We start from the raw sequence: 27,947 nt of genomic DNA, 5'->3' as shown, positions 1-27,947 counted from the left end.
ATATGAAGAAAGACTTTAAATGTAGAGAACCATGCACCTTAGATGGGGACTTGATTGAGGTCTATAAAGCACTGTAAGGGCATAGTAAAATGAATGAAGGTGAGATGTTCACTATTAGAAATGATTCCAGAGCTTGAAGCCATAATTTCAAATTTCAGGGAAAGAGATTTAGATTGTATTGTCCGTGAGCAGTTGAGGCTGGCAGCTGGTCGAAATTCTAAAGTCAGCTGGATAGTTCCTATGTGAAGAGGGGGGAAACAGTTTATTTTTTCTGTGTGCATTTATTTATTTTTATTTTTATTATTTATTTTTATTATTTATATATATATATTTATTAGTTATTTATTTTATTTTTATTTATTTCATTTTGGCTAGTGCTGCAAACTTCCTTGCACTGTATGGCTAGTACCATTACTAATGCCATCTCATGTCTCCTTCAAATTGATGAAAAGATGCTGAATGTTATTCATACTTCAGCATCTTTATAAGACCTGTACAGAGAGAGCATCTCTGTAAAATTGTTATGAAGAACTTCTCTTACTTATTCCTTGTATGGATTTCTCTGCTAATTTTTCTTGCTTGTAGCCAATTCCACAACTTGCTCATCATTCCAATTGCTGAAGCAGAGAACTGCTTTTTTTGAACTAATATATAATCCCTTGAAGAAGATTATTATAATGAAAGGATACATTTTCATGCCATGGCATTTGAGTTTAATTTATTGATATAGATTTAAGTTCTCAAAAGTGGCTATCTGAAAACTGGATTTAGTATTAGTATGGAAGTTATTCATGGAAGCAATCCCAAAAAAAAAAAAAAAAAACAACACTATCCACCTCATCTCTCTCTCTCTCTCTCTCTCTTTTTTTTTTTAGAAATTAATTCTTTCCCAAATGTTAGCATAATTTTTTATTTCAAATTCATAATGAATATCTACTTGGGTCAAGGTGAGTTTTAATTACATTTGTAACTTTTTAGAAGTACAGTTACCAACATTTTAATTATGATTGTAACTGTATTTTTGTATTTCTTCTCTCTTTTCAGGATTTAAGAAGAGTTATAATAGAGGCTAAAGTTTTAGAAACAGTAAGAAACCATAGCCAATTTGTTCATCTTTATGAGGCCTTTGAAACAGAAAAAAGGTAACATTTGTTATGAGATTTTCATAATAACTGCAATAATACTACACTAACCATTATAAACTTTTATTAAAATAAAATTGTACAATGGGAACCGGATTAAAATTAAACTAATAATAAAATAAGATACACTGTCTGTACAATAAAATAAAATATGGAATATACTATAAATTAAAACACAATTTAGATCACAGAATAAAAGCAGTAAAACACAACCATAGCTTTCAGAGGCATCTGCTTCCTTTATCAACAGTAAAGCTTAACATGCAGTACATCCTTAAATATCAGCAGGATCACAGTTAACAGTACATGTTACCAAAGGAGCAGGGGCAGTATTCTCCATATGTGTGCTGGAACTGGAAATGGCTTGGGGGCATGCAAGGCAGAGCCGTTCATCCTGTCCAAGAACCACAGCTTCGAAGAGAGGATGAATACAAATTCCTGTCTCTATTAATAGTGTTACGCTCAGACAAGCAAATTCATAAGTTCTCGAGCCATTTGTGGTCCTAATATCTGTGCGGACAGTCAACAATAACAGCTTCATTGTTCTTGGCCACAGCAGATTTCCCATAGTCGTCATGTTAATATGCTCCCCCCATATGATCTTTAAACTGCCATTTTGTTTCACCAACATAACATTCCCCACAATCTGCTGTGCTGTGAACCATGATCCTGCTGATATTTAAGGATGCACGGCACGTTAAGCTTTACTTTGATAAAGGAGGCAGATGCCTCTGAAAGCTACGGTTGTGTTTTATCACTTTTATTCTGTGAACTATATTGTGTTTCAATTTATTGTATATTCCATATTTTATTTTATTGTACAGACAGTGTATCTTATTTTATTATCAGTTTAATTTTAATCTGGTTCCCACTGTACTATTTTACTTTAATAAAAGTTTATAATGATTAGTGTAGTATTATTGCAGTTATTATGAACTTGAATATTCTCAACCCCAGAGGCCAATTTGAAGAATTTGTTATGAGATATTTTATCAATTTATTAATAGCTTTTAGCTTACATTTTCTTGTTATTAGTAATTGTCAGAATGAATTCATGAACTGTTATTCTTTAACTTTTTTAATCAAAATGCATTGTAAGACAGGCCATATTATTTGTTTCTCAGGAATAGGATTCAATCTTGTTTTATTTCTATGCTAACTTTCAATGTTTTCATCAAAACTTTAGAAAACATTTGGATTTTTTGTATTAGAATTTTTATGCAAATATAAAGCAAGGTGAATTACAGGTGTGCACAAAATGTTTGTGCATCTATTTACATAGTTCCAGTGCTTCTTTTTTATATAAAAGCTCTGTGTTAAGTTAAAAAAATTCTAAAAATAGGTTGTGTGCCCTCGTAGCTTCTCAGTGTCAGTAATTATGTAAAAGGCGTTAAGTTGTTCAAAGGGGAGGGGGACTATTTCACTTATAAAAACAACTTAATTCTTCATATGCAAACCTTTCCAAATTTACATAGAATAGTGGAATTTATAATCTATTCTTATATACTTATTGTAACCTGAGAAAACCACAAAAACACTTTTGTGCTTTTCACAGGTTGCAATAGTTTCACAGGTTTTTGTGCTTTTTTTGAATGGCTTTTGTTCTTTCGTAAGCAGCTGATCATTAATTACACTGTCCTTTTGATGTCCTTATGTGTCCTCAACTAATCTTATTGTTTTTCCCTGCACCTTTTCCAAGCCTCAAATAAGGTTTTGAAACCTATATGTAGTATCCCAGATGTGACATTACCATTGCTTTATACAATGGGAAAATCACCTCTTTCCATCTGCTGGCACAATTCCTGTATAGTTAATAACAAAATCCACAAACTGTTCTACCACTCCATGTGCACTGCTCAAAAAGTTCGTATTGGACTGTATAGTTACCTCTAGGTCTTTTTTTCATCATCAACTACTTTTAGTTTTGTGCTACCCAAATGTTATGTAATTGTGGGATTAGATTACTACTGCCCAGTAGTAATCTAACCACCACATTTGTTAATAATAAACCTCAGTTATCTAGTGTTTCCAGATCTTCTCAAAGTACCATACCTTCATTAATGTTATTTCCACCCTGTCCACTTTTGTATTATCTTAGCAAACTTAGACATTAAACTTGAAGTACCCACATCAGCAGCAATAATACATATTAAAAAAAGTAAGTGGGGGTCCAATGCCAAACCCTGTGGTAACTCACTCACAATATTAGTCTGTAAAGAGCAACTGCCATTTATAACTATTCTCACTGTTCCAAGTGCACAATTATATAAACTGGGGCAGTGCAACATTAGGGCAAGTATTAAAGGCTTTACTGAAATCTAAATTTATGATGTCAGAGTTACTCTTTGCATCCAGTTCCTTTGTGATAACCTCAGAGTAGTTAATCGGATTGGTAAGGAATGATCTACCTTCAACAAATCCACTATAATTACCTTTTAGCTCCATTTCTTTTAAGATGACTTTATTACCTCATTAACTGTTGACTCCATTATTTTTAATTTTATTTGTATAGTAATTTGTGCATGCTGATTCCAAAAGTGGTGTCCAGTTGCAGTTTTTGCCATCACTTAGAGATTTTTCACAGAACATTATTTACTTTTATGTAGGTGAATCATTTAAATTGTATCTGATTTCATTTTATTACTTGTTGAAAACCATTGGTTATAGATAGAGTTGCCATATGGCTGAAAGAAGGATAGTCCTGTCCCCTTTCCCATCATATTCTCTGTCTAGCAGGAATTTTAAATAAATTTTATATGCTCCATCTTTTTTCTCCTTCCAGATTGCATATATATTTTCTTTATATTGCAACTCTGTCAATTGTGCCCTACTAACTTTTGTTAAAAATGTTGATTCCTGAATAACATAAAGGTGCAGTCAGAGATATGAAAATACAAATTTTCTGATAATATGGAAGTTTCTTTGTTTCTCTGAAGAGCAGGTTGAAAAACATGAAGTTTTTGATTTATGATTGTTACTTATCAATCAGAAATAAGATTCTACTGATTGATTTTTAAATTAGCTATTCTTTTACTAGGTGGATATTGTAAAATTAGTTTATTGATAAAATTAATTTAAATTATTAAAATTAGTTCATTAATTAAGTCCTTTGACTTAATTCCTAAACTTATTAGGTAGAAGCACTTGTGATAAATTAGTGATATAATAAACTTATTATTAATAAACTAATTTTGCAATATGTACAAGTAAAAAGGTGGTTCATTTCAAAATTAACCAATGAATAATCACCACACAGCATCATTTCCAAATTATGTTAATTCTACTGATTTCAAATGGCACATTAACAGTGAAAACATAGAAAAAGACAGTACTTTTTCATCTGCAGAAGTATAATTTTTTCTATTTTATCACAGATACAGATGAGCTGATAGATAAGGAAGCTGTAGTGAGATGACCACCACAAAAAATGTTGTGTTTAAATGTACCAACTACCATCAAGATCCATTCCAAACTAATTACACTAGCCAACAAAAAATATGTTTTGTCATACCTCCACAATAAAAATATGTGATTCTGGAGGAAATAAATACATTGATTCCATAACATAATTTTGATATTATATACTTGGATTTTAGGAAAGCTTTTGATACTGTTGCACATAAAACGGTTATGCAAATTGGAACACTGTAGCATTAAGGACAAGTTGCTGCTATGGATAAAGGTATGGTTGAGTGGGAGAAGATAGAGAGTGGTAATCAGTGGACACTGCTCTTCGTGGACTAATATTACACTAGCCAACAAAAAATATTTTTTGTCATACCTCCACAAATTTTCTCCAGAATCCACAAAGTGATTCTGGAGAAAATAAACATGTTGATTCTGAAAATCACCACAAAAAAGTCTATCAAAAGATGTACCAATGTTTAATATTAAAATAAAGGGATATATGTGTATATTTCAAGTCTGTAATACAAGTGTTTAAAAGAGTAAGAGATTACCTTAATCTTTTGCATAGAATGCTTCCAATCAATACTCTCCAAATGTAACGAACAAAATAAAATAATATAAAATAAATGGATAAAATAATTCAACGAATTCTTTCACTCATAGTGATATGACCGATTCGATGTGCAACAGAATTGAAAGCCAAGAGCCCCCATCCAACCCCGAAACACATCAAACCAACTCAGCAAGACTGTGAGTGTGGGAAGACATTGTCTCAGAATAAATAATTAAAATCAGAAAACTGCTTATGAGAATAAATAATTAAAATCACAATTCAAAATTTGGATGAACACACAAATTAAACGAAATTCACAGCTCTTCCCTTCCTTAAGCAGACAACGCTTTTCAACTGATTGCCATGTTCACAGGATGAAAATATCGCGAAGTGTGTGTGTGTGCGCACGTGCGCGTGCGCGCATGTGTGTACCCATGTGTGTGTTAGGCTCTTAAATGGAGAGATTATTTGTATTGCTGCATGCGTAAAAAAGACCAGAAATCCGAAATTAGGTAAGGACGTTGCACATTGATAGAATTTTCATGTAGTTTCATTTCAAGAGTTTCAGCAATCAATAATTTTATGTAATTATGTTGTATGCTTAAAATTTTCACTTCATTGTATAGGAATACATGACCTTCATTGATGGCATGAAAGGCCAATTCTGACGCGGTTGCGCACGATGTGTGGACCGAAATAGTGTGTTGCTTGATGTGCAAATCTAAAGTATAATGAGTCGACCCTTCATATGATGAATCGCACTGACTACAAGAAATCTTTTATACAAAATCATTTACCTGTACTGAGCAAGAAGGAAGAACTGTGTGATTTTTAAAATATTATGGAGCTTCTGCATGTGCCAGGCTATAATTTTGAATTCTGTATTTTTAAAGAGTTTAGTGAGTTGCTTGTACCATTGTTCGACGTATGATGTAGAAATAGTGTTTTTTATTGGTTTTATTAATAAGTATCATATTTTCTGTCTTATTTTTAGCTTTTAATCTGATTTATTTATAATGGAGAATTGATATCTTCTATTTAAAAACCTGTTGGTTAGTGTATCAATTTCTAAGTATAAAGTGGGTTCAGAAGTAGAATATTTGTAAGCGTGAAAGAACTAGTTAAATATTATGGACCTCTTATAAGTAAATGGATGATAACTTCTGTAATTCAGGTACATCCCCTTATTGGTGGGTTTTCGGTAAATACTAAATTGTATTTTTTGCATGTCTCATGTGAGAATGAAATTTAAGAAATTTAGAGCTTTTGTTTCTATATATTTTTCCTCCAATGTAAAATGCGGTCTCGTATAAATGTTGTTAAATATCTATAGAATGTCCTGAGTGGTGTCATGATCCGTAATAACAAGTGATGGAGAAGTAAGCTGGATTTGTGTTATGTGCAGCCCCATTCTCTTTATGTGTAGGAATAGTAGAAGTGCCTGTGTGCGTGTGTTTTTTGTACAATATGATGCAAAATTACATTAAAGTGACATTGAAATATTCCACACAAAAATATCATATTTCTTTCTTGAAATATTGCCTCCTTGAAAATATCACGCCAAAATTCATAAAGTTTAATTTTAATCATAAGATTCCAGGTATTAAACAACTTGCTTTTGCCACATTGCGGCGTTTTATTAAACTCACCTTATATTCTCATTTCACAATAAAGAGAAGTTATTATTCTCAGGTTACTATATACTTCATGACAAAATATAAAAATATTTACATTCAGGTGATTGGACCGTTTTGAAATCCTTCATAGATTTGAGGTGGGACACATTAGCCACTGACATAAAAAATAGGCACTCTAATAAATTAAAAAATCGGGCTCGACCCCTCCCCCCTTGTACATATGCAATATACCCACTAACAAGCGGATGCTCAAACACACACTGGCACTTCTACTATTCCTACACATAAAGAGAATGGGGCTGCACATAACTCAAATCCAGCTTACATATGTTCTTCTCCATCACATTATACATATAATGAGGTGACATATAAACAAGTTACTAATCTGTCTTCATACGCGTTATCTGAGGATCAGATCTCACTCCTTTCGAAGGGACTGAATTTTAATTTACCCCCTCGTAAACTCCCTAAGAAACAATTTGTGATAGATTTTGAGTTTATTCTCCGCAACATTCCGCAAAAAGACTTATTGGTCCAGCAAGTCAATCAGGTAGTTAATAACTCCAAACAACAAGCAGTTACCCAGATTGAATAAGAATGAAGTTATAGCATTGCATAATCTTAGAGGAAACAAAGATGTCATTATCCAAAGAGCAGATAGAGGGGACACAGTAGTTATTCTGAATAAATTGGACTATATTAGCAAATTGGACTCTATTATATCTGACAGTTCCACCTACAGGGATATAGACCCGTCCATATTTATGAATTTAGCAAACCAATATAACAAAACCCTAACGGCATTCCATAAGAGTGATTTTATTTCTATGGCCCAATTTAAAAGAGCTGAAAGCTAGAAGTTATAACATTCCTGTACTTTTCAGATAGGTTAAACTTCACAAACCCGGTTTTCCCATATGCCATATTGTATCATACAAAAATTCAGCGTTTTCACACTTAGCTGCACACTTATATAACCTCATAAAACCATTTAGACAGATGATAAAATTTGGTATAAAAAACTGACACTTTATTTAATAGTATCAAAGATATCAAACTTGGCGATAATGATAAATTATTTTTGTTGGATATCACTTCCTTGTACACTAATGTAAAGGTAGACTACACTTTTGATGTAGTTTGGGAATTGATAAACAACAATATCATTGCGATTAATCATACTAAATTACTCAAAAAAGAAATTTTCCAATTAATCAAGCTTCTTACTGAAGCAAATTAATTATTTCGTGTTTAAAGACACTTGACTACATAACTTGATACGGAAGTTATATAACGAAACTCAGAGATAATACTCGATACTGTAAAAATATATATATATATATATAGTGTTATAACTGCATTGGGATATAAGTTTAGGGTTATAATTTTGTACTGAAATTGAAATTTTATTGAAATTGAAACAAAATCATGACTCAGACTTGAGCAGCAAAGCAAAAGGCTCAAGCTAATGGGAGTGCAGTGGCTCAGGGGAGAACTGAGGGGGACAGTTGCCCTCTGAATCACAACCTTTTAAATTCCACTGCTTGTTTGATATTTGTGGAGAAATCAGGTACGAGACATGATATTGCCAAGGGGAAAGTCTTTGTGTGTGCATGATGTAAGGAGTGTGAGGAAATCAGGCAAAAACTCAGCGTTTTATAGGCCTATATGAAAGCTTGAAGGACAGGGTGGATGCTCTCGAAGGATCTAAATTGAGGGGCCCATCAAGCTTTCAGCTGCCCACATCAATGCCAGAACTTGCACTTGATCATCACGCAACACAGTGGCAACCCCCAAGGCAGAATGCGCAGCTCCCTCAAGAACTAGTAGTTGTCAGTGACTCTATTGTCAGGGAAATGGAGAACATATTATATAAAAAGAATAGGCGGAACAGGACCAGGGTATGTCTGCCAGGGGCAAAGGTTGATGTTGTTGTAGAGCAGATATCATCTTTTAAGGGCACAAAAGGTGATATTATTGTACATGTTGGCACTAATGATATTAAGAGTAGGAGATCGGTGGAATTACTTAACAAGTACAAGTCATTGTTGAAAAAAAGCTGTGAATTAGAGTTGAATTTGAAAGCGTCTGCAATTCTGCCCAGACACGATAGGAGGGAGTATGTGATGAGAGCCTTGTCGATCAATTCGACTCTTGGGAGATTATGCAAGGATCGAGGGGTAGAATTTTTCTCAGCCTGATCTGTGCTTGTTAACAGGAGAGACTGCTTCTACAGGGATGGGATACACTTAAATAGAAAGGGTGCAAAAATATTTGCTGATGCTATCGAGGCAGTGTTAGGTGGGTCGGAAAACTGCTAACTTGGGGGGATACACGGACTAATAGATTAACAGTAGCCCCTGGCAGAGGTGAAAGTGATTCTTGCACTGCTTCTATTGGTGGAATGAGCAGCAGCCTGGAAAACGAGATGCAGGGGATTTCAGAGACAGCTGGGAGTCATTGCAGTACAAGTAAACACATGGGTTGTGTTAGGATAGCTAAGAATAAGAACAGGTGCATGTATACTTGCGTGTACACCAATGCTAGGAGTTTGGGTAAATAAATTTGATGAATTTGAGGTGTTAGTCAAAACATCAAAGGCAGATATCATTGGGATATCAGGGATGTGGTGTCACACAGATATAAGGAATACAGAACTGGAATTTGGGGAGTACAATGTGTACAGGAAGGATAGGAAGGGAGGAGGGATTATGCTATTATTTAAGAAACACAAAATCCAAGGACGTGCAGCCAGTCAACATCGCTGGACAGTTGAGTGTTGAGTCAGTTTGGTGTGACATAAGCACTGGGAGATCAAAATTGAGAGTAGGAGTGTGTTATAGGCCTAATGACTCTGATGAGTATAATAAAAAACTCTATAGGGAAATAGAGTGGGCCAGTAAATCATAGAGTCTTATAATGGGGGATTTTAATTTCCCTGATATTGACTGGAATTTGTGGGTTGGTCACTCACACATTAATAAGGCTTTTGTGGATTTATTGGATGATTGTTTTCTACATTAGCATGTTCGGGAGGCAACTAGAGGGAGTAATTCTCTTGATCTGATTATCAGTAGTAATTCTTCATGAATTAAAAATCTGCAGATAAAGGAACCACTAGGTGGCAGTAATCACAGTGTGCTCAAGTGGGATTTACTCAAAATGGGAAGCATTCAAAGAATTAATCTTGGAAACTACTAAGAAATATTGTTCAAGGTTTAGGCCTAAATGGATGTCAGTTGAACTAATGAGACATGTGGCAGAGAAGAAAAATGCATGGGATACATATAAATTAATGGATGACATGGAAGCTTATGATAGACATAAGCTGGTCTCTAACCAAGTCACAAAGGAGGTAGGCAGGAAAAAGCAGATTATGAGACATCTTTGGCAAAGAATAAAAAAAAACGATGTTTCAACTGTTGATGATCCTGCTCGGATGGCTTACAAACTAAATGAGTATTTTGCATCTACATTCACATATGAGAAGTTATTCAGAGAGGGGAATGCCAGAAGTTTGTCAAACTCTGGCAGTGAGCTAGATGATTTTGTAATAACTGAGAGAAAAGTGGAGGAGAAATTGTTGAAGATAAACATAAGAAAGGCACCTGGGGTGGATGGGATCTATTAAAGGAGGCAGCAAAGGAAGTAAGCAAATTCTTAGCCATAATTATGAGAGCTTCCTTGGACTCAGAGGAGGTACCCATGGATGGGATGCAAATGTGACCGCAATTCACAAAGGAGAATCAAAGGGTGACACAAGTAATTATAGACCTGTTAGTTTAACTTCTGTCCCAGGGAAATTAATAGAGGCATTGGTTAAATAAGCACTGCAGGATCATCTAGACAAGACTTCAGTTATAGTTTGGACACAGCATGGTTTTGTTAAGCTGAAGTCTTGTGTGACCAATTTGAGATACTGTGATGTGGTCACAAAGGAACTGGATGCAGGGAATAACTTTGATATCATATATTTGGATCTTAGAAAGGCTTTTGATACTGTTGCACATGGAAGACTGCTGTACATATTGGACCAGTGTGGCATTGGAGGCAAATTAGATAAAGGGATGTTTGGGTGGGAGAAGACAGAGAGTGGTAATCAATGGACACTGCTCTTTGTGGACTAATGTTATTAGTGGAGTCCCTTAGGATTCAGTGTTGGGTCCGTTGTTGTTTTCTTTATTTATAAATGATATTGATGATGGTATATCAGGCTTAATGTCCAAGTTTGCAGACGATATGAAGTTTGGCAGGGTTGTTAAGAACACTAATGACAGTACGCTGCTGCAACAGGATCTAGAAAATTTGAGCAGATGGGCTGAGAGGTGGAAAATGGAGTTTAACTTTGACAAATGTAAAGTACTACACATGGGAAGCAGTAACCCCAGAATAACCTAGTAACTCTGTGGTACTACACTGACAGTTGTAGAGAATGTAAAGGACCTGGGGGTAAAAGTGCAGGCAGATATGAAGTTTTCTGAGCAGTGCAGATGGTCTGGAAGAGTAGCTCATGGTGTCTTGTCAATGATTTATAGGAATTTTTCTGGCAGGTATAAGGAGGTGATTGATCAGGCCACACCTTGAGTACTGTATACAGGTCTGAAGGCCTCATTTTAAGAAGGATGTAGAGCTGTTAGATTGAATACAAAGAAGGGCAACAAGATTAGTGAATGGAACAAAGGGTTGCTCTTACGAAGAAAGGCTTAAGTTTTGCAGATTACAGTGTCTGGAGACTAGGCACCTGTGAAGTCATCTGATTGATCTGTATAAAGCCTTGAATGGTTTGAGCATGCTCAATGCTGATGGGATTCTTCCTCTTGCTCAGACTAATCACCTGAGAGGGCATAAACTGAAATTGAGGAAAAACAGTTGTAGGATAGATGTGTGAAAGTTTGCCTTTAGCCAGTGGGTAGTTGATTGGTGGACCAGTCTTCCATCTTTTATTGTGGAAGTTGATAGCCTAAATAACTTTAAGGCTGAGCTGGACAGGTATTTGGAAAGAAGGGAGGTGAAATGGGAGCATTTTTTTTCCCCTGGCTGATGCAGCATAAGCTTGCTTTCTTGCATCGTATGTCTCTACTAATGCTAATGCTATACACACAGATTTTTGGATTACCTATGGGTTTGACCCTGCAGCCTAATAGCAGAAATCTATCTTGCTAATATCGAGCACATACATTTAATACCCCTTCTCCCCCACCTTACTTAGTATGGGAGATATATTGATGATGTACCTGTTATTAAGGATCAGGACACCACTCAGGAAATTCTATAGGTATTTTACAACATTCATACAAGACTACATATTACATTGGTGGAAGAACATATAGAAAAAAAAGCTCTAAATATCTTAAATTTCACTCTCACATGAGACATGCAAAAAATACAATTTAGTATTTACCGAAAGCCCACCAATACGGGGATGTACTTTCATTACAGAAGTTATCATCCATTTACTTATAAGAGATCCATAATATTTAACCAGTTGTTCTTTAACACTCACAAATATTCTATTTCTGAACCCACCTTACACTTAAGAAATTGATACACTAACCAACATATTTTTAAATAGAGGCTATCCACTCTCCATTAAATCAAATAAGATTAAGATTCTTAGCAAAGCTTATTATCTTACGGGCACCTCCGTAGACAGGTGCGCAATAGCAGCAGTGCGTAGCACAAGCTTCTTGATTAGACCCGGGGGTTCGAGCCCATGACCACCAAATACGGAGGATGCGGAAAGGTCAGGGAATGACCACCGCATATCCCCAGAGCAATATGGCCTTAGTTGCTAATTCTCCTAAACACCAAATAACAATAATAACAATAACATTATCTTAGTACTCACCTCTAGATCCGTTTTGGTTAGGGTTAAATTTACATAAAGGAAAGTAAAGAGAGTAAAAGTATAAAGTAAAAGTTACCAATTATATTAATAGATTAATTAATTTAAACACGTCTCTAGAGGAAGTGCACCACTTTTTCCTAGTTGTCATTTATAAAATTATGAAGAAGATTCGTGTGTTTGAAAAACCAAGGGCTGTATGAGAAGCTTTCGATGTCGTCGTCATCAGTTGGTGAATGACATGAGTGGTAAGTGTTGATTTATAGCAGGCCCGGGCAAACTATGGCCCACGGGCCGCATGCGGCCCGCTGAACATTTTTGTGCGGCCCGCGAGCTTTAATGGTATTTTCGAAAAAAGTTTACTTATTTTATGCCCTTTGCGACACCTTTTTGAAAAATAAATTTGTGTATGTAATACATTATAGAATTTGTCGACTCGTAAATTGTTTTATCATCTCTCTATTCTTCAAATTGAGATAGAATTTGAAATTGTGAGCGAACTGGAGCGGGCCGACGGGTGCTTTTATAATTTGAAAAATGTTTAACAGTTACAGAGTTGAAAAATGCTTAAGAAGATATAATTTACAATGGAACAAAATGGTCAGCGTAACAACTGACAGAGCAACAAGTTTGACAGGTAAAAATGTTGGAGCGTTAATGAAAATTAAGAATAAAATTTGTGAAAATTATCCCGATTATAATTTAATTACAATTCATTGTATTATACATCGACAAGTATTATGTAAAATTGTGTTAAAATTTGAACATGTCACATCTTGTATTGTTAAACTAGTAAATTTAATACGATCGAGGGGCCTGAAACACAGACAATTCGTACAAGATATTGAATCCGAGTACACAGATATTCCTTATCATAGCCAAATTCGATGGCTCAGATGAGGAAAAGTTCTTCGGCGAGTATTGGATCCTAAAGATGACATCGTTCTATTTTTAAAACTGAAAAAGATTATGGACTTTCCCGAATTAACTAACTGGATTTGTGATTTTGCGTTTACCCTGAACATCATGACACGCTTAAATACTTTCAACACCGTGTTACGAGGGAAAAATTTATACGCCCATGATATGGTAAAAAGTTTGAATGGATTTCAATTAAAACTCCAGTTGTTCCTTCGACATTTATTAATTAACAAGGTAGACCACTTTCCAACCATGAAGTTTGGCGATAGTGCGCGACCCATTTTCAATAGAAATGGATAGTGCACCAAGCAGTGGCGGATTTCCGCACAGGCGCGCGTCTGGGGCCTCTTAAATCGAGGGGGGGCCTCAAATCTCAGATCTCAAAAAAAAAATAATAAATAAAATTGTTTCATTTTAAATTTTTACACTCATCTTTATTACCGTTACTGAATAAAACTATAATTTAATATGAGAAGTTAGTCAACTCTTCTGCGAATATCCCCACATATTATATGAAATATCTACGCAAACTAAGTGAATACGTATTATCATTAATGCTTAGTTGTGCCATTTTTTCATTTCAACATTAGTTAAAATATGTATGAAAGAATTGCGCAACCAAAATGATTAAAACCACAACACGAAATCTAGAGCGCGTGCTATAGTAAAAACGTGCGCGTAGAATGCACACTGTAGTGGTACCGGAAATATTTAGAGGGGGCCTCAAAATTGAATTGCGCCTGGGGCCTCTCAAGTGCTAAATCCGTCACTGGCACCAAGTGAACCACAACTTCAGATCTGCAGTGCGATACCGGTTTAAGGGAATTGCACTGTCGTGAGAAAATCTGTAAATTCTACAATACTCTTAATTCGAACAAATTCGATGAACTTAAAGATTTGCCCGAAAAATGTTGGTTATTTTTGGATCGACCTAAATATGTGAACAAACATTTTCCATCATGAATCTAAATAAAAATTCTTTACGATCGAGCATCACCGATGAACATTTACAAGCAGTTTTAAGAATCTCAACTACAAAATAACACCCGAAATTAAAAAAAAATGTTAAAAGATGTAAAACAGTTCCATCCATCTCATTAAATTCTTGATTGTTAGAGAATTTTTTTTATGTTATATTTCTTCTTCATGATAAAAAATAATATATATCTAAAAATAGTATTTTACGTGCCCGCCTTCTTTTCGAATTCCTAATGTGGCCCTTCAGCCAAAAAGTTTGCCCGGGCCTGATTTATAGTATCGTAGTACCCAGGATGCATCACATTAAACATGTGAAAATTTGATTCGTGTGAGCTGCCATATCGGTGATAGATTCGTAGGTAATTTAGTGTTTAAAATTTCGCATGAGCTATTTTGGCGGAACCATTCTATATCTAGGGCTTCGTAGTGGAATATCTTATAATTCAATTTAAGTTTAATTAATGTAATTGCGTTATCTATTAATGGATCATGATTAGAAGGTGTACTTGTTAACTGAGTTCAGTTCCTGGTTGGTCTCATTTGAAACTATTATAATGATAGTATGCTCTAGTGTTGACTGTTCTTAAAGTTCCATATTTTGTGGTGGTGCTATCTATGTAGCATGCATTACATCTGGATTTTCATCTTATAAGGTATATTATATTGTTTGTCTTGAATATTGTATTTATGTTTCGCTGTATTTGCTGAAAAAAGTACTTAGTTTATTATATGATGAAAAAATCAGTGTAATGCTTGTCCCTCTGAAAATATTCCGTAGCTGTGGTGCAAGTTGGCTACGATACGGAAGTGCGACTATTGTATTTTGTGTATGATCAGTACTAATGTTATCAATGCGAGGAATATTAATTTTTTCTTTTACAGCTAATATGGTTTCTTGAATTAACTTTTTGGGGTATTTTCTAGCTATAAAGGTTTTTGTTAGGTATAGTAGTTCTGTAGCCAAATCTTCTTGTGAACGTGTTTGATCGCATTGTAGATTTGGTTGTATAATACTGATTTTTTTGTGTGTAGGGGTTGTGGGAATGAAAATGTAGGAATTTCACTGTATGTGTCTTTTTCCTGTATGTTCGCATTTTGAGTTTGTTATCGGATTTATATACGGTCAGATTTAGAAAATTTTTACTGTTATTTTCTTCTAGTTCCAAAGTATATTTTAGTCTGTTGTGGATGGAATTAAATTTTTCTAGGAGTTCATCGATGGTGGTTTTATTGCTTATAATTAATAAGTCATCTGCATGTCACATGAATAATTTAATCTTAGAATGAAAGGGTTTAAGTATTTGGTTTTCAATTGTGGCAAGATAAATTTCTGAAAGTCGGGCCGAAATGCCCAAACCCGTTGAAAGACCGTATACTTGTTCATATATCTCCTTCCCAAACCGAAAATGTTTTGCCCTAACTAAAAGGCTAGTTAATTCTAGGATACTGTTGATGTTTAGGGATGTGCGATCTTTTAGTGTAGAGTCCATGGTCAATAATTCCTATAATTTTTGTAGTGTGTAATCGATGTTTACGTTAGTATAAAGTGATACAACGTCGTAGGATGCTAACGTGTCTCCATCTGATATATTAGTGGAGTTGATTTTTTCGTATGCCTGATTATTATTGTGTACAGTAATACCCCGACTTACGCGAACTCGGAGTTACGCGGTTCTTGATTTTTTCGTTTGGCAACACTGCCGCCCACTATCTTCAAGGTCGTTTTTCATATGTTATCCATATACGGTGCGACGGTGGAGAGTGAGATCGAAAGATGAACAAAATTCAACTTTGCTATGCATGAACTGCACACATATACAAGAATTTGTGTTCCAACTGTTGTATTTATATGTGTGCATTCGAATTTCGTGCTCAGCGCTTGTCGGAAATTACATCGTTTTCACGAGAGAAATGGATCGCGTCGGTCGAGCCATATACAGTCAGTCCTCGTATAACACGTGTTTACACTACACGAATTCGATCATACACTATTTATAAATACGGTAATGATATCTTATAATATAACACTAACCGAATTGGCTTATGCACGATTCGCCTTTGTGTTTACAAGAAATGGCAGTCGAACGCAACACGATAGGAATGAAGAGAAGATTCTGAAAATGTATTTGTTTTAGGGGAAACACATTTCACCATAATAACGTAAAAACCAACACAATTCCAGCTATCGGTATGCAATTAGATCGAGTTTACTACCAGTTTATAACAGATTCCACTAGCAGAAACGCAACTGGATTTTTATTGTTTTATTGTAGTAACCCCTAGAAATGTGAGGTGTTAATAGTGTATCTCTGCCCTTATGGTGTTGTTTATTCAGTTGCTACATGCGTGCAGCTTTGTTTATGAGTATCAAGCGTGCCTCCTCGTTTTGTAATTGTGCTTTATTCCCTAAAAATGAGTAAAATACTTAAAAGGTGTGAAAAGGAAGTTTCTGGTGAAGACACTGCAGATTCAGAGAGAAAAAGAAAAGCATTTATCGATAAACAGAGGCGGACTGGGTCAAAAATTTATAGTGGCCTCATACTATGGTTTATGGCCAAAATCACACAGGCCCACCGGAGTTTCCCCGGTAAGGCTTATGGCCAGTCCGCCTCTGTCGATAGAGAAAAAATATGAAATTGTGAAACGCTTTGAGCGAAATGAAAGACCATGTGATAGTGCATGTGCTACAGGCCTAAATGAGCCAACGGCGAAAAGCACATGACAATTGCAAACTTGACAGATCTCAGCTCAATTGAAAAGGGCTTAAAAATTTTAGAAAACATAGACTACAACGAAGAACGCGTTATAGCTACAAAGCAAGGAATGAAAAAATTATTAGCTTGCTACGAAGAAATTCTGCGGGAAAAAAAGAAGTCTCTGTGTTGTCAGACGAATTTGTTGGATTTTATGAAGCCATCGACATCGAAATAACTTTTTTACGTAAGTCATTTATTTTTTTAATACATATTTTGTATTAATATGTATAAAGAACTGCAATTTTATTAATATTTTTCTTCTAAACTAGTGTTTTTGTTAGTCCTTGGTCCCAATTAAACAAAATTTATATGTATTTATATGCAAAGTTGTACCCCGACTTACGCAAATTCGACTTAGGCAGTTTTCGTCGGACCCACCTATCACGTACCTTCGGGATATTACTGTATTCTAAATTCTGAGAATCTCATTAATGGTGATATTACTTTTATGAGAAAAGTTGATAAGTGGGCAAAAGCTGATTTCTTGTATGAAATTATTGGCCATAATTTCAGCGACATTCGGATTTTCAACGACATTCGACAGCCCGTGTTTTTGTAGCAGTCGAGTAAATTAGACACCAACATTTAATAGTTTTCTTCTTTCCTATTACCCAAAAAACCATGTACTTCTACCTTAAATGATTGCCAAGCTGCCAATTCAACCTCATTTAAGGCTTTCAAACACATTGTCTTTCAGGAGTTTCCCAATACGTGGTCTTACAAAAATTTCTTCCTTAAGTTTGGCATATGTTAAATTAGGAAACACGCTTCTCAAGTATGCAAATCCGTTACCTCTTTATTTAATCCCTTCACGAAATTTTACATCAATCCAAGTTTGATGTGCAGGGACGGAAGAAGAAACTTGTTTGATTGCACTAAAGGAATATATTTTACATTACATTGTCCTGGTATCAACTCGTCCCCCCCTTGTCCCAATGTTGTGCAACATAATGTTCTTCTGTCACACGGTTGTCCCACAAACACAAAATACAACAATATTTTGTGAAATCCCCCCTGCAAACCAGTAACCTTAAGATCACTGCATATGTTCCAACCATAATCCTGGTATTTTATAGCATGTAGAACCTTAGACATGCTTTCATTACTTTCTTTAAGTCCAACTGAATGAAACACAGGAACTGATAGAAATTCGTTGCCATTATGAAGCAAAATTACTTTTAAACTTAATTTTGAGTCATCTATGAATAATCGCCATTCATCTGACTTATGCATGACACCTAGTCTTTTCAGAAGTTCAGTAATGTCTTTGCAAAAAAACACACACTGTGCTCCATAGCAAAATATTTTGTAAACCTTTCATTTCTTTTTTGAAACACTGAAATCTTTATTCCTGCTGCGAGTATATTCCACTGCTGTAAACTAGAACCTAACATGTTTGGAGGATAGATTTACAACTCTGAGAACATGTCATAATCAGTTAATACTTGGAAAGCCTTGGCACAGCCTACAAAAATCCTCACCAAAAATGCTGTGTGCTCTCTTCAGATTGTAAATTGTTGCATCGGAATTTGAACCTAAGAATCATAGGTAGAAGTCTTATTATGTTTATCACAAGAAAACAGAGGCCAGAATTGATTGATAAAATTAAGAGAATTAGTTTATCTCTCTGTACATTAAAAAAGTTTTCCTCCTAGTGATATTTATTCGAGCTAATGGGTGAAGAGGGTGGCGCAATTATGTCACTAAAAATGCACAGGTAAATAATTACATTGTTGTCTTCCATTGAAAGACAACTGCCTCCATAGTCTTCACCAACCTCGTGCACATGCTTCACTCTGTAATACATGGCCACACATGGCATCATTTGATGTTCCATTGTAATGTCAGCTGATGAAGGGACCTGATATAGTTTGTATTTGTAAATAGTTTAGTATTTTGCAAATATTTTAAATATTTGTATAGTTTGTAAATATTTTAGTCGTGCTCCTTTCGGATGCAACAATATTCCTCATGCATTATGGGACCTGAAGCAGAAGGCCTTTTTTTAAGCGACCTATGTAAATGCAGGTAAATAATTACATAGTGATATTTATTCGGCCATGAGAATGCTGTGTGGTGGGGTAGCCAATTGGAGAAGAGGGATGCGGGGTCACATGGTACAAATGGGTGGGACAGTTATGTCACTACAAATGCACAGGTAAATAATTACATAGGTCATTTCCTGATTAGATATCGATCATAGTGGCATAGTCTCAAGAATATTACTCTCTCTGGTTGCCTCTTGAACATGCTGCTGTAGAAAACAGTAATTTAGTAAATCCACAAAAGCCTTGCTAGTGTGGGAGTGACCAACCCATAAGTTCCAGTCTATATCTGGGAAGTTAAAATCCCCCCTTAGAAGACATTCTGATTTACTGGCCCACTCTGTTTCTCCAGATAGTTGTTCATTTTACTCATTGGAGTCATTAGGCCTATAACACACTCCTACCTTCATTTTTGCTTTCCCGGTGCTTATGTCACACCAAACTAATTCAACATTCTGCTGTCCATCCAAGTCAACTGGATGCACTACCTTAGATTTTATGTTTCTTAACTAACAACATAACCCCTTCTCCCTTGCTATCCTGTCTATCCTTTCTGTACAAATTGTACCCCCACCCCCAAATTCCAATTCTGCATTCCTTATTTGTATGATACAACATCTCTTTTATCCCAAAAATGTGTTTTGGCCAGCACTTCAAATTCATCAAATTTATTTACTGTACACCTAGCATTGGTATACACGCAAGTATACATGCACCTGTTCTTACATAGGCTGCATTAGTTATGCTAATGCAGCCTATGCATTTACTTGTTCCATTATGACTTCCAACAGCTCCTGAAATCCCCAGCACCTTCCTTTCCAAGCTGTTATTCATTCCAGTAGAAGCAGTGCAAGAATCGCTTTCACCTCTGCCTGCGGCTACTGTTACTCTATTAGTCTGTGAATCCCCCCCCCCAAGCTAGCAGTTTTCTGACCCACCTAACACTGCCTCAATAGCATCAGCAAATATTCTTGCCCCCTTTCTATTTAAGTGTATCCCATCCTGGCAGAAGCAGTCTCTCCTGTTAACAAGCATAGACCATGCTGGGAAAAATTCTACCCCATGAGCCTTGCACAATCTCTCCAGGGCCAAATTGATTGACAAGGCTCTCATCACATACCCCCTCCTATGAAGAGAAGTAATTTATTTGAGGTAAGAGTTTTGTTCTTGATAGTATATATATTTTGATAGTATACATATATATTTTTGTATTTTTCAGTGTATTTCTGCACGGTGCGACCACTATAGGCACTAGTGGTAACAATCTTACTGTCAGAACCCTTGACTTGCCTACGCCTCAAGGGCCCAAAATTCTTAGCTATATTAGACAGAAAACAAGTTATATCAAGGTTACCTTTAATGGGGAAACTTAGATCTAGTAATAGATTTAAGATATTTTTAGTTTTTAAGATAGTTTCCGTTGTTTAAGGCGATTTTCCCACCAAAACCGGGAAATCCCATTACTTGGGTTATAACAGGTCTAATTTTGAACAGATAAATCAAATTGTTTCTCTCAACGGAAGAAACAATATAATATGGACAGAACGACTGAAGAAGACCTAAATGTGGACAAAAAAAAAAAAAAATGCAGAAATCAGGAGACAACCCTGATTAAATATAGAGGATATCCCAGACTCAGATATCAGAGTTTTAAGGGAAAGAACCCCCAACAATAATGAGCAAATAAATAACGAAGACACTGAAGAATATCCCTCAGGCCCCCTTGGTATGAAAAGGGCAAAGAAAGGGAGAAATCAAACAGAAAATAAAGAGTACAAAGAAAAAGATAGCAATGAAAATACAGAGAAGAAAACAGAAGAAGAAATAAGGTTTGAAACCATTAACCAGATTCAAGACCCAATCAAACAAATTAAAGAATTAAAACTATACCCAGAAGACTCTCCACAAGCAAACAAATAGAATAACGTCTGCAACAAGACTACAGATAGTCAACTGCTGGACAGTCTTGGAGCAAAGAGTCATAGAGTTGAACACAGAAAACAGAGTTTTAAAAACCAAAGTGGAAACTGTGACAGAAGAAAAAAAATAATTATAAAGAGATCAACACATTGTTATGCCCAAATAGCAAGGGCAAATAAAACAGTGGCTACACAGCCGGAGGAGGTTAACAAGACAAAGCAAACATCCAGAAATAAAGAAACAAACATTGTCATACTAAAAGCACTGTTTGACTCAGCCCAAAAATCCAGTGAGGCTGTCAAAGAGTGGTGCACTATGGCCATAGATGTCTATGCGCCAAAAAAATCCTCAAACAGCTGTCAAAGAAACAGTGATGACACAACTAAAGCCCTACTTAAAGGACATAAAAATTAACAGTATGAGAAAAGTGAAAGAAAATGGGGTGCTACTTCAAGTAGCTAATAAAGAGGATTTAAAAAAAGTGGAGGCAATACCTTAAGTCACAAAACTTGGGCTTAAAACAGAAAAGCCAAAAGGAAAAAATCCTCACATCTTAATTTTTGATGTACCAGAGGCAACATTAGAAAAAAACCTAATAAGGAATATATACTATAAAATCTTCAGTAGCTTAATGACAATAGATGAATTTGCTGCTGAATTCCTTCTAAAAATCAAAAGCAAAAGAAATGGATTATTTAACATAATACAGAAATTACACCTAAAATATGGAAGGCACTGCAGGAACAACGGAGAATCTATGCTGGCTGGACCAGCCATAGGAACATTCAGGGAACATTTCCCCATACAAAAGTGTTTTAAATATCATGAGTATGGTCATACTGCCGGGAACTGCAATCAAAAAGAACCTGTCTGTGGTCACTGTGTAGTCCCTGGCCACGAATATAGGTTGGCATTCGAGGCAAAAAGTTTCGAGTTGGCAAAAATATAGGTTGGCATTCGAGGTGAGCGGACGCGCTTAGACAGGGCTCCTCAGTTAAGTGGTTTACTTTTGGATAGTGCTTTTAAATATTTGATTTATTTAAATATTGTTGGATTATTTTGTTATAGGTTTTCCTGTAACTGTTTGATTTTAATAATATTATAGATATAATTTTTTAAAGTTACTTTCATTAATATTTATTTAATTTTATAATGGTTGTTACGAGATCTGCCTTAAACACGTCACAGGGTATCGTGAGTCACACGGAAATAGCAGATGGCGATTTACGGGTGAGTCATGATTTAATCCGTTGTGGAACCTGTGGAATGTTTTCCAAGGTCGACCTGGTGACTAATCCTACCTCACCTGGGGATTCTTTTCTTTGTGATCGATGTAAGGAGTGCACCGATCTTAAATTACAATTTGGTGCACTGAGGGAACAATTTGAGTCCCTGAAAAAACGAGTGCTTGCCCTCGAAAATAATGCATCTGGGAGCTCGTCAGGGACTCAAAACTCCAGCAATCTACCAAGTGATGCACACCCGATTCGAGCCTCAAAACAGAAAAACCAAGTGCAAACTACCCTGGTTAGAAAGGACATTGTTTTATTAGGAGACTCCATTGTCAGGGAAACGGGGAATATTTTTTGTAATAAAGATAGGTGGAGCAGAACCAGGGTATGTCTGCCGGGAGCAACTATTGATGATGTCACCAACAGACTGTCGGATTTTAAAGGGGGTAAAGAAAATATTATTATTCATGTGGGGACAAACGATATTAAACGTACACGATCTGACGATTTGTTGGAAAAATACAGGACCATGCTGAGGAAATGTCGCGAGCTAGGCCATAATGTCTATGTGTCTGCAATTCTGCCCAGACACGATAGGAGGGATTATATGTTAAGAGCCTTGTGGATTAACTCAAGACTTGAAGGAATCTGCAAGGCTTTAGGGGGTAAATTTCTATCAGCATGGCCCACACTTGTAGGTAGAAGGAATTTGTTTTGTAGAGACGGGATACACTTAAACAAAGGTGGTGCAAAAGTTTTTGCCAGTATTATTGAGGATACCTTAAAGGCTCAGGGAAACTGCTAGTTAGGGGGGATGTGGGTAATACTGACACGCGTTTATCTGATAATATTGGTCAATGTAACTCTTGCACATACCTTAAGAGTTCTTATCTGTTACCCCAACTGGACGTATTATCTAGATGTTCTGGGGGCAAAGACGTTTCACGTGAGCAGGTAGCTAATATCAGGGAAGAGAGCCTAAAAAACTTCAAGGGTTGTGTTAGGGTTGTTAAATATACAAGAACAGTAAATCTTAATTGTTTATACAGTAACGTTAGAAGTGTCGTCAATAAAATGAGCGAATTCGAACTGCTGGTTAAAACAAGTAACGCGGACATAATAGGGCTTACGGAGACGTGGTGCCACCCGGAAATTGGGGATGATGAGTTTCAGTACGGCTTGTATAATGTATTTAGGAAGGATAGAGTAGATAGAAGGGGTGGTGGGGTAATGCTTCTTATCAGAAGCAGCCTGAGTGCGACGATAGCTTTCCCAGATTCAGACGTTTCACATGCTAGTATAGAGTCTGTATGGTGTGAGATAGTTGGAAACAAAGGTACAATGCGAGTAGGCGTAATCTACAGACCAGGTGATTGTGAAGACTATGACAAAAGCCTCTACATGCAAATGGAATGGGCAAGTAAGCGTCAATGCCTTATTATGGGTGATTTCAATTTGCCTCTAATTGATTGGAGTAAATGGGAAGGAAACTCGACAGGGGGAACAAAATTTTTAAATCAACTAGATGACTGTTATTTGTATCAACATGTCAGGGAAAGTACTAGAGAAAAGAATATCCTAGACCTCATCATCACACATGAATCAGATGACATAACAGGGCTGACAGTAGAGGAACCAGTAGCAGGAAGTGATCACGGAGTTCTACGGTGGATGATGACGAGAGAGGTAGCAGAAGTAAAAGGCAAAGGAATGGGTTTTAATTTCAGAAAAGGAAATTACGATGCCTTAAGGTACTACATGGCCTCTATTAACTGGGTAGATATCGCGCAGAGAATGAATACAATTGAACTGTGGTACGCTTTTAAAACATTAATCACAGATGCCTTGAATGCGTATATACCATTAAAAAAATACTCCACGAGAAGGGTTCCAAGTTGGATGAATAGTGAAGTTGCCACATTACTTGAGCAGAAAAAGGTGGCATGGAAACGTTACAGAGCAATAAAAAGTACTGAAGCCTATAACAGCTACAAGGTGGTGTGTAATAGAGCCACAGAAAAGGTTCGACAGGCAAAGGCAGTTTATGAGAAATCACTAGCAAACAGAGCAAAGAGGGGGGATAAAGAATTCTTCACATATATAAATGCCAAGAAGAGCAGGACAAACCAGATCGGACCTTTACGTAAGGGAAAGGGGATAGTAATAAATACACCAGCTGCCGTTGCAGATGAACTCAACAGTTATTTTGCATCGATATTTACAAATGAAAAGCCTTTTGTGGCAATGGGAAATTGTGGGAGCGAAGTTAAAAAATATGTAATTAATGATATTGAAATTTCCCAAGATTATTTAATGAAAAAAACACGATTACAAAAGCTGCAAAAATAAGGCTCAGCAGCCAAATGTGCTACCTACAAGGCAGCACGGCTGACTGACTATGCCCACAGCATCAGGGATGACAAATGCCCCTGCTATAAAAAAAATGGTAAAACTTATACAATCTAGGACCAATTTATGGGCCAGGTTGAAAATATAAATGTGACTAGGGCGATAAATCTCGTCCAATTGAATGCTCAAAGAGCAAGAGCTGTTGTAGATCAGATCAAGCTCAAATTAGAAGAAAATGACATAGACATATTGGTACTCCAAGACCCATACACACATATGAGAGCCTTGTCGATCAATTCGGCCCTGGAAAGATTGTGCAAGGCTCAAGGGGTAGAATTTTTTTCAGCCTGGACTGTACTTGTTAACAGGAGAGATTGCTTCTACAGGGATGGGATACACTTAAATAGAAAGGGTGCAAGAATATTTGCTGATGCTATCGAGGCAGTGTTAGGTGGGTCGGAAAACTGCTAGCTTGGGGGGAGACAAAGACCAATAGATTGACAGTAGCCACTGGCAGAGGTGAAAGAGATTCTTGCACTGCTTCTATTAGAATGAGCAGAAGCCTGAAAAACAAGATGCATGGTATTTCAGAGACTGCTGGGAGCCATTGCGGTACAAGTAAACACATGGGTTGTGTTAGGGTAGCTAAGAATAGAAACAGGTGCAGGTATACTTGCGTGTACACCAATGCTAGGAGTTTAGTAAATAAATTTGATGAATTTGAGGTATTGCTCAAAACATCGAAGGCAGATATTGTTGGGATATCAGAGACGTGGTGTCACACAGATATAAGGGATGCCGAACTGCAATTTGGGGAGTACAACATCTACAGAAAGGATAGACAGGATAGGAAGGGGGGGGGGGTGTTATGCTATTAGTTAAGAAACACATAAAAACCAAGGAAGTGAAGCCAGTCGACATCACTGGACAGTGCAGTGTGGAGTCAGTTTGGTGTGACATAAACATTGGGAGATCAAAATTGAGAGTAGGAGTGTGCTATAGGCCTAATGACTCTGATGAGTATAATAAGGAACTGTACAGGGAAATAGTCGGCCTCCGTAGCCGAGTGGGCAGGAGCGGGAGTGCAGTAGCACACGCTCTTTGAGTATACGGGGTTCAAGCCCCTGACTGCTGAATACGGTCGATCTGCCAACCCACACTGGACCAGCGTGGCAGATTATGGTCCATTTCCCTCAGCATGAATTGTTGAGGAGGCTTCCATCCTGCAGTGGGTTGATAATGGCTGCACTTTTTTACAGGGAAATAGAGTGGGCCAGTAAATCAGAGTGTCTTATAATGGGAGATTTTAATTTCCCAGATATTGACTGGATTTTGGGGGCTGGTTACTCACACACTAGCAGGGCTTTTGTGGATTTATTGGATGATTGTTTTCTACATCAGCATGTTTGGGAGGCAACTAGAGGGAGTAATACTCTTGATTTGATTATCAGCAGTGATCCTTCATGCATTAAGAATCTGCAGATAAATGAACCACTAGGTGGCAGTGATCACAGTGTGCTGAAGTGGGATTTACGCAAAGAGGTAACTACCATTAGGGGTAAAGGGAAGGGTTATTGCTTCCGTAAAGGCGACTACGATGGACTGAGACAGTATTTAAATTCTATACAGTGGGACCAACTGATGATGTTACCAACAGCAAATTCAAAATGGGAAGCATTCAAAGAACTTATCTTGGAAGCTACTAGGCTTTACATACCAACTAAGAAATATTGTTCAAGGTTTAGGCCAAAATGGATGTCAGATGAACTAATGAGGCATATGGCAGAGAAGAAAAATGCATGGGATACATACAAATTAACACATGACACAGAAGCCTATGATAGATACAAGTTGATATGCAACCAAGTTACAAAGGAGGTTAGGCAGGCGAAGGCAGATTACGAGAAATCCTTGGCAAGGGATGCAAAGAAAAACAGCAAAGAGTTCTTTACTTATGTAAACTCTAGAAGGAAGGGGATGAATCAGATTGGTCCACTTGATATTGATGGGTCAAGTGTTGATGATCCTGCTCAGGTAGCTAACAAACTAAATGAATATTTTGCATCGACATTCACACATGAGGAGTTATTCAGCGAGGTGAATGCCAGAGGTGTATTCAACTCTAGCAGTAAGCTACAGAATCTTGAAATAACTGGGAGTAAAGTGGAGGAGAAACTGTTGAAGATAAACACAAGAAAGGCACCCGGGGTGGATGGGATCTATCCAGTTATATTAAAGGAGGCAGCAAAGGAAGTAAGCAAACCCTTAGCCATAATTATGAGAGCTTCCTTGGACTCAGGGGAGGTACCCATAGACTGGAAATGTGCAAATGTGACCCCAATTCACAAAGGAGGATCAAAGGCTGACACAAGTAATTATAGACCTGTGAGCTTAACTTCTGTTCCAAGAAAATTAATGGAGGCACTGGTTAAAGAAGCACTGCAGGATCATTTAGACAAGACTTCAGTTATAGCTCAGACACAGCATGGTTTTGTTAAGGGGAAGTCTTGCCTGACCAACTTGATTGGATACTATGAGGCAGTCACAAAAGAACTGGATGCAGGGAATAACTTTGATATTATATACTTGGATCTTAGAAAGGCTTTTGATACTGTTGCACATGGAAGACTGCTGCACAAATTGGAGCAGTGTGACATTGGAGGCAAATTGCTGCTATGGATAAAGGGGTGGTTGAGGGGGAGAAGACAGAGAGTGGTAATCAATGGACACTGCTCATCGTGGACTGATGTTATTAGTGGAGTCCCTCAGGGCTCAGTGTTGGGTCCATTATTGTTTTCTGTATTTATAAATGATATTGATGATGGTATATCGGGCTTAATGTCCAAGTTTGCAGACGATACAAAGGTTGGCAGGGTTGTCAAGGACACTACTGACACTATGCTGCTGCAACAGGATCTGGAAAGGTTGAGCAGATGGGCTGAGAGGTGGCAAATGAAGTTTAACATTGACAAATGTAAAGTACTACACATGGGAAACAGCAACCCCAGAGCAACGTATCAACTCTGTGGTACAACACTGACAGTGGTAGAGAATGAAAGGGACCTGGGGGTGGTTGTGCAGGCAGATATGAAGTTCTCTGAGCAGTGCAGACGGGCTGCAAGAGTAGCTCAGGGAGTATTGTCAATGATATACAGGAATTT

The 27,947-nt window shown here is 36.8% G+C and overlaps 1 protein-coding gene across 2 annotated transcripts in view; it reads left to right on the top strand.

The window, feature by feature from the left end:
• The window catches only part of LOC150091367 (protein kinase C-like 3), a 232,124-nt gene that overhangs the window by 34,490 nt on the left and 169,687 nt on the right, over positions 1-27,947 (top strand). For both annotated transcript variants that reach the window (XM_090383488.1, XM_090383479.1), the window contains exon 2: positions 1,045-1,142. In XM_090383488.1, the coding sequence (XP_090239614.1) occupies positions 1,045-1,142 (98 nt within the window). The remainder of the gene's footprint in view (positions 1-1,044; positions 1,143-27,947) is intronic.

This window comes from Mastigoproctus giganteus, chromosome 1 (assembly GCF_048544385.1).
Source record: "Mastigoproctus giganteus isolate SK-2022 chromosome 1, ASM4854438v1, whole genome shotgun sequence".
In the NCBI taxonomy this organism is placed as follows: Eukaryota; Metazoa; Arthropoda; class Arachnida; order Uropygi; family Thelyphonidae; genus Mastigoproctus; species Mastigoproctus giganteus.
Note: the sequence above shows the minus strand (reverse complement) of the source record. Positions and strands in the feature narration are given on the sequence as shown.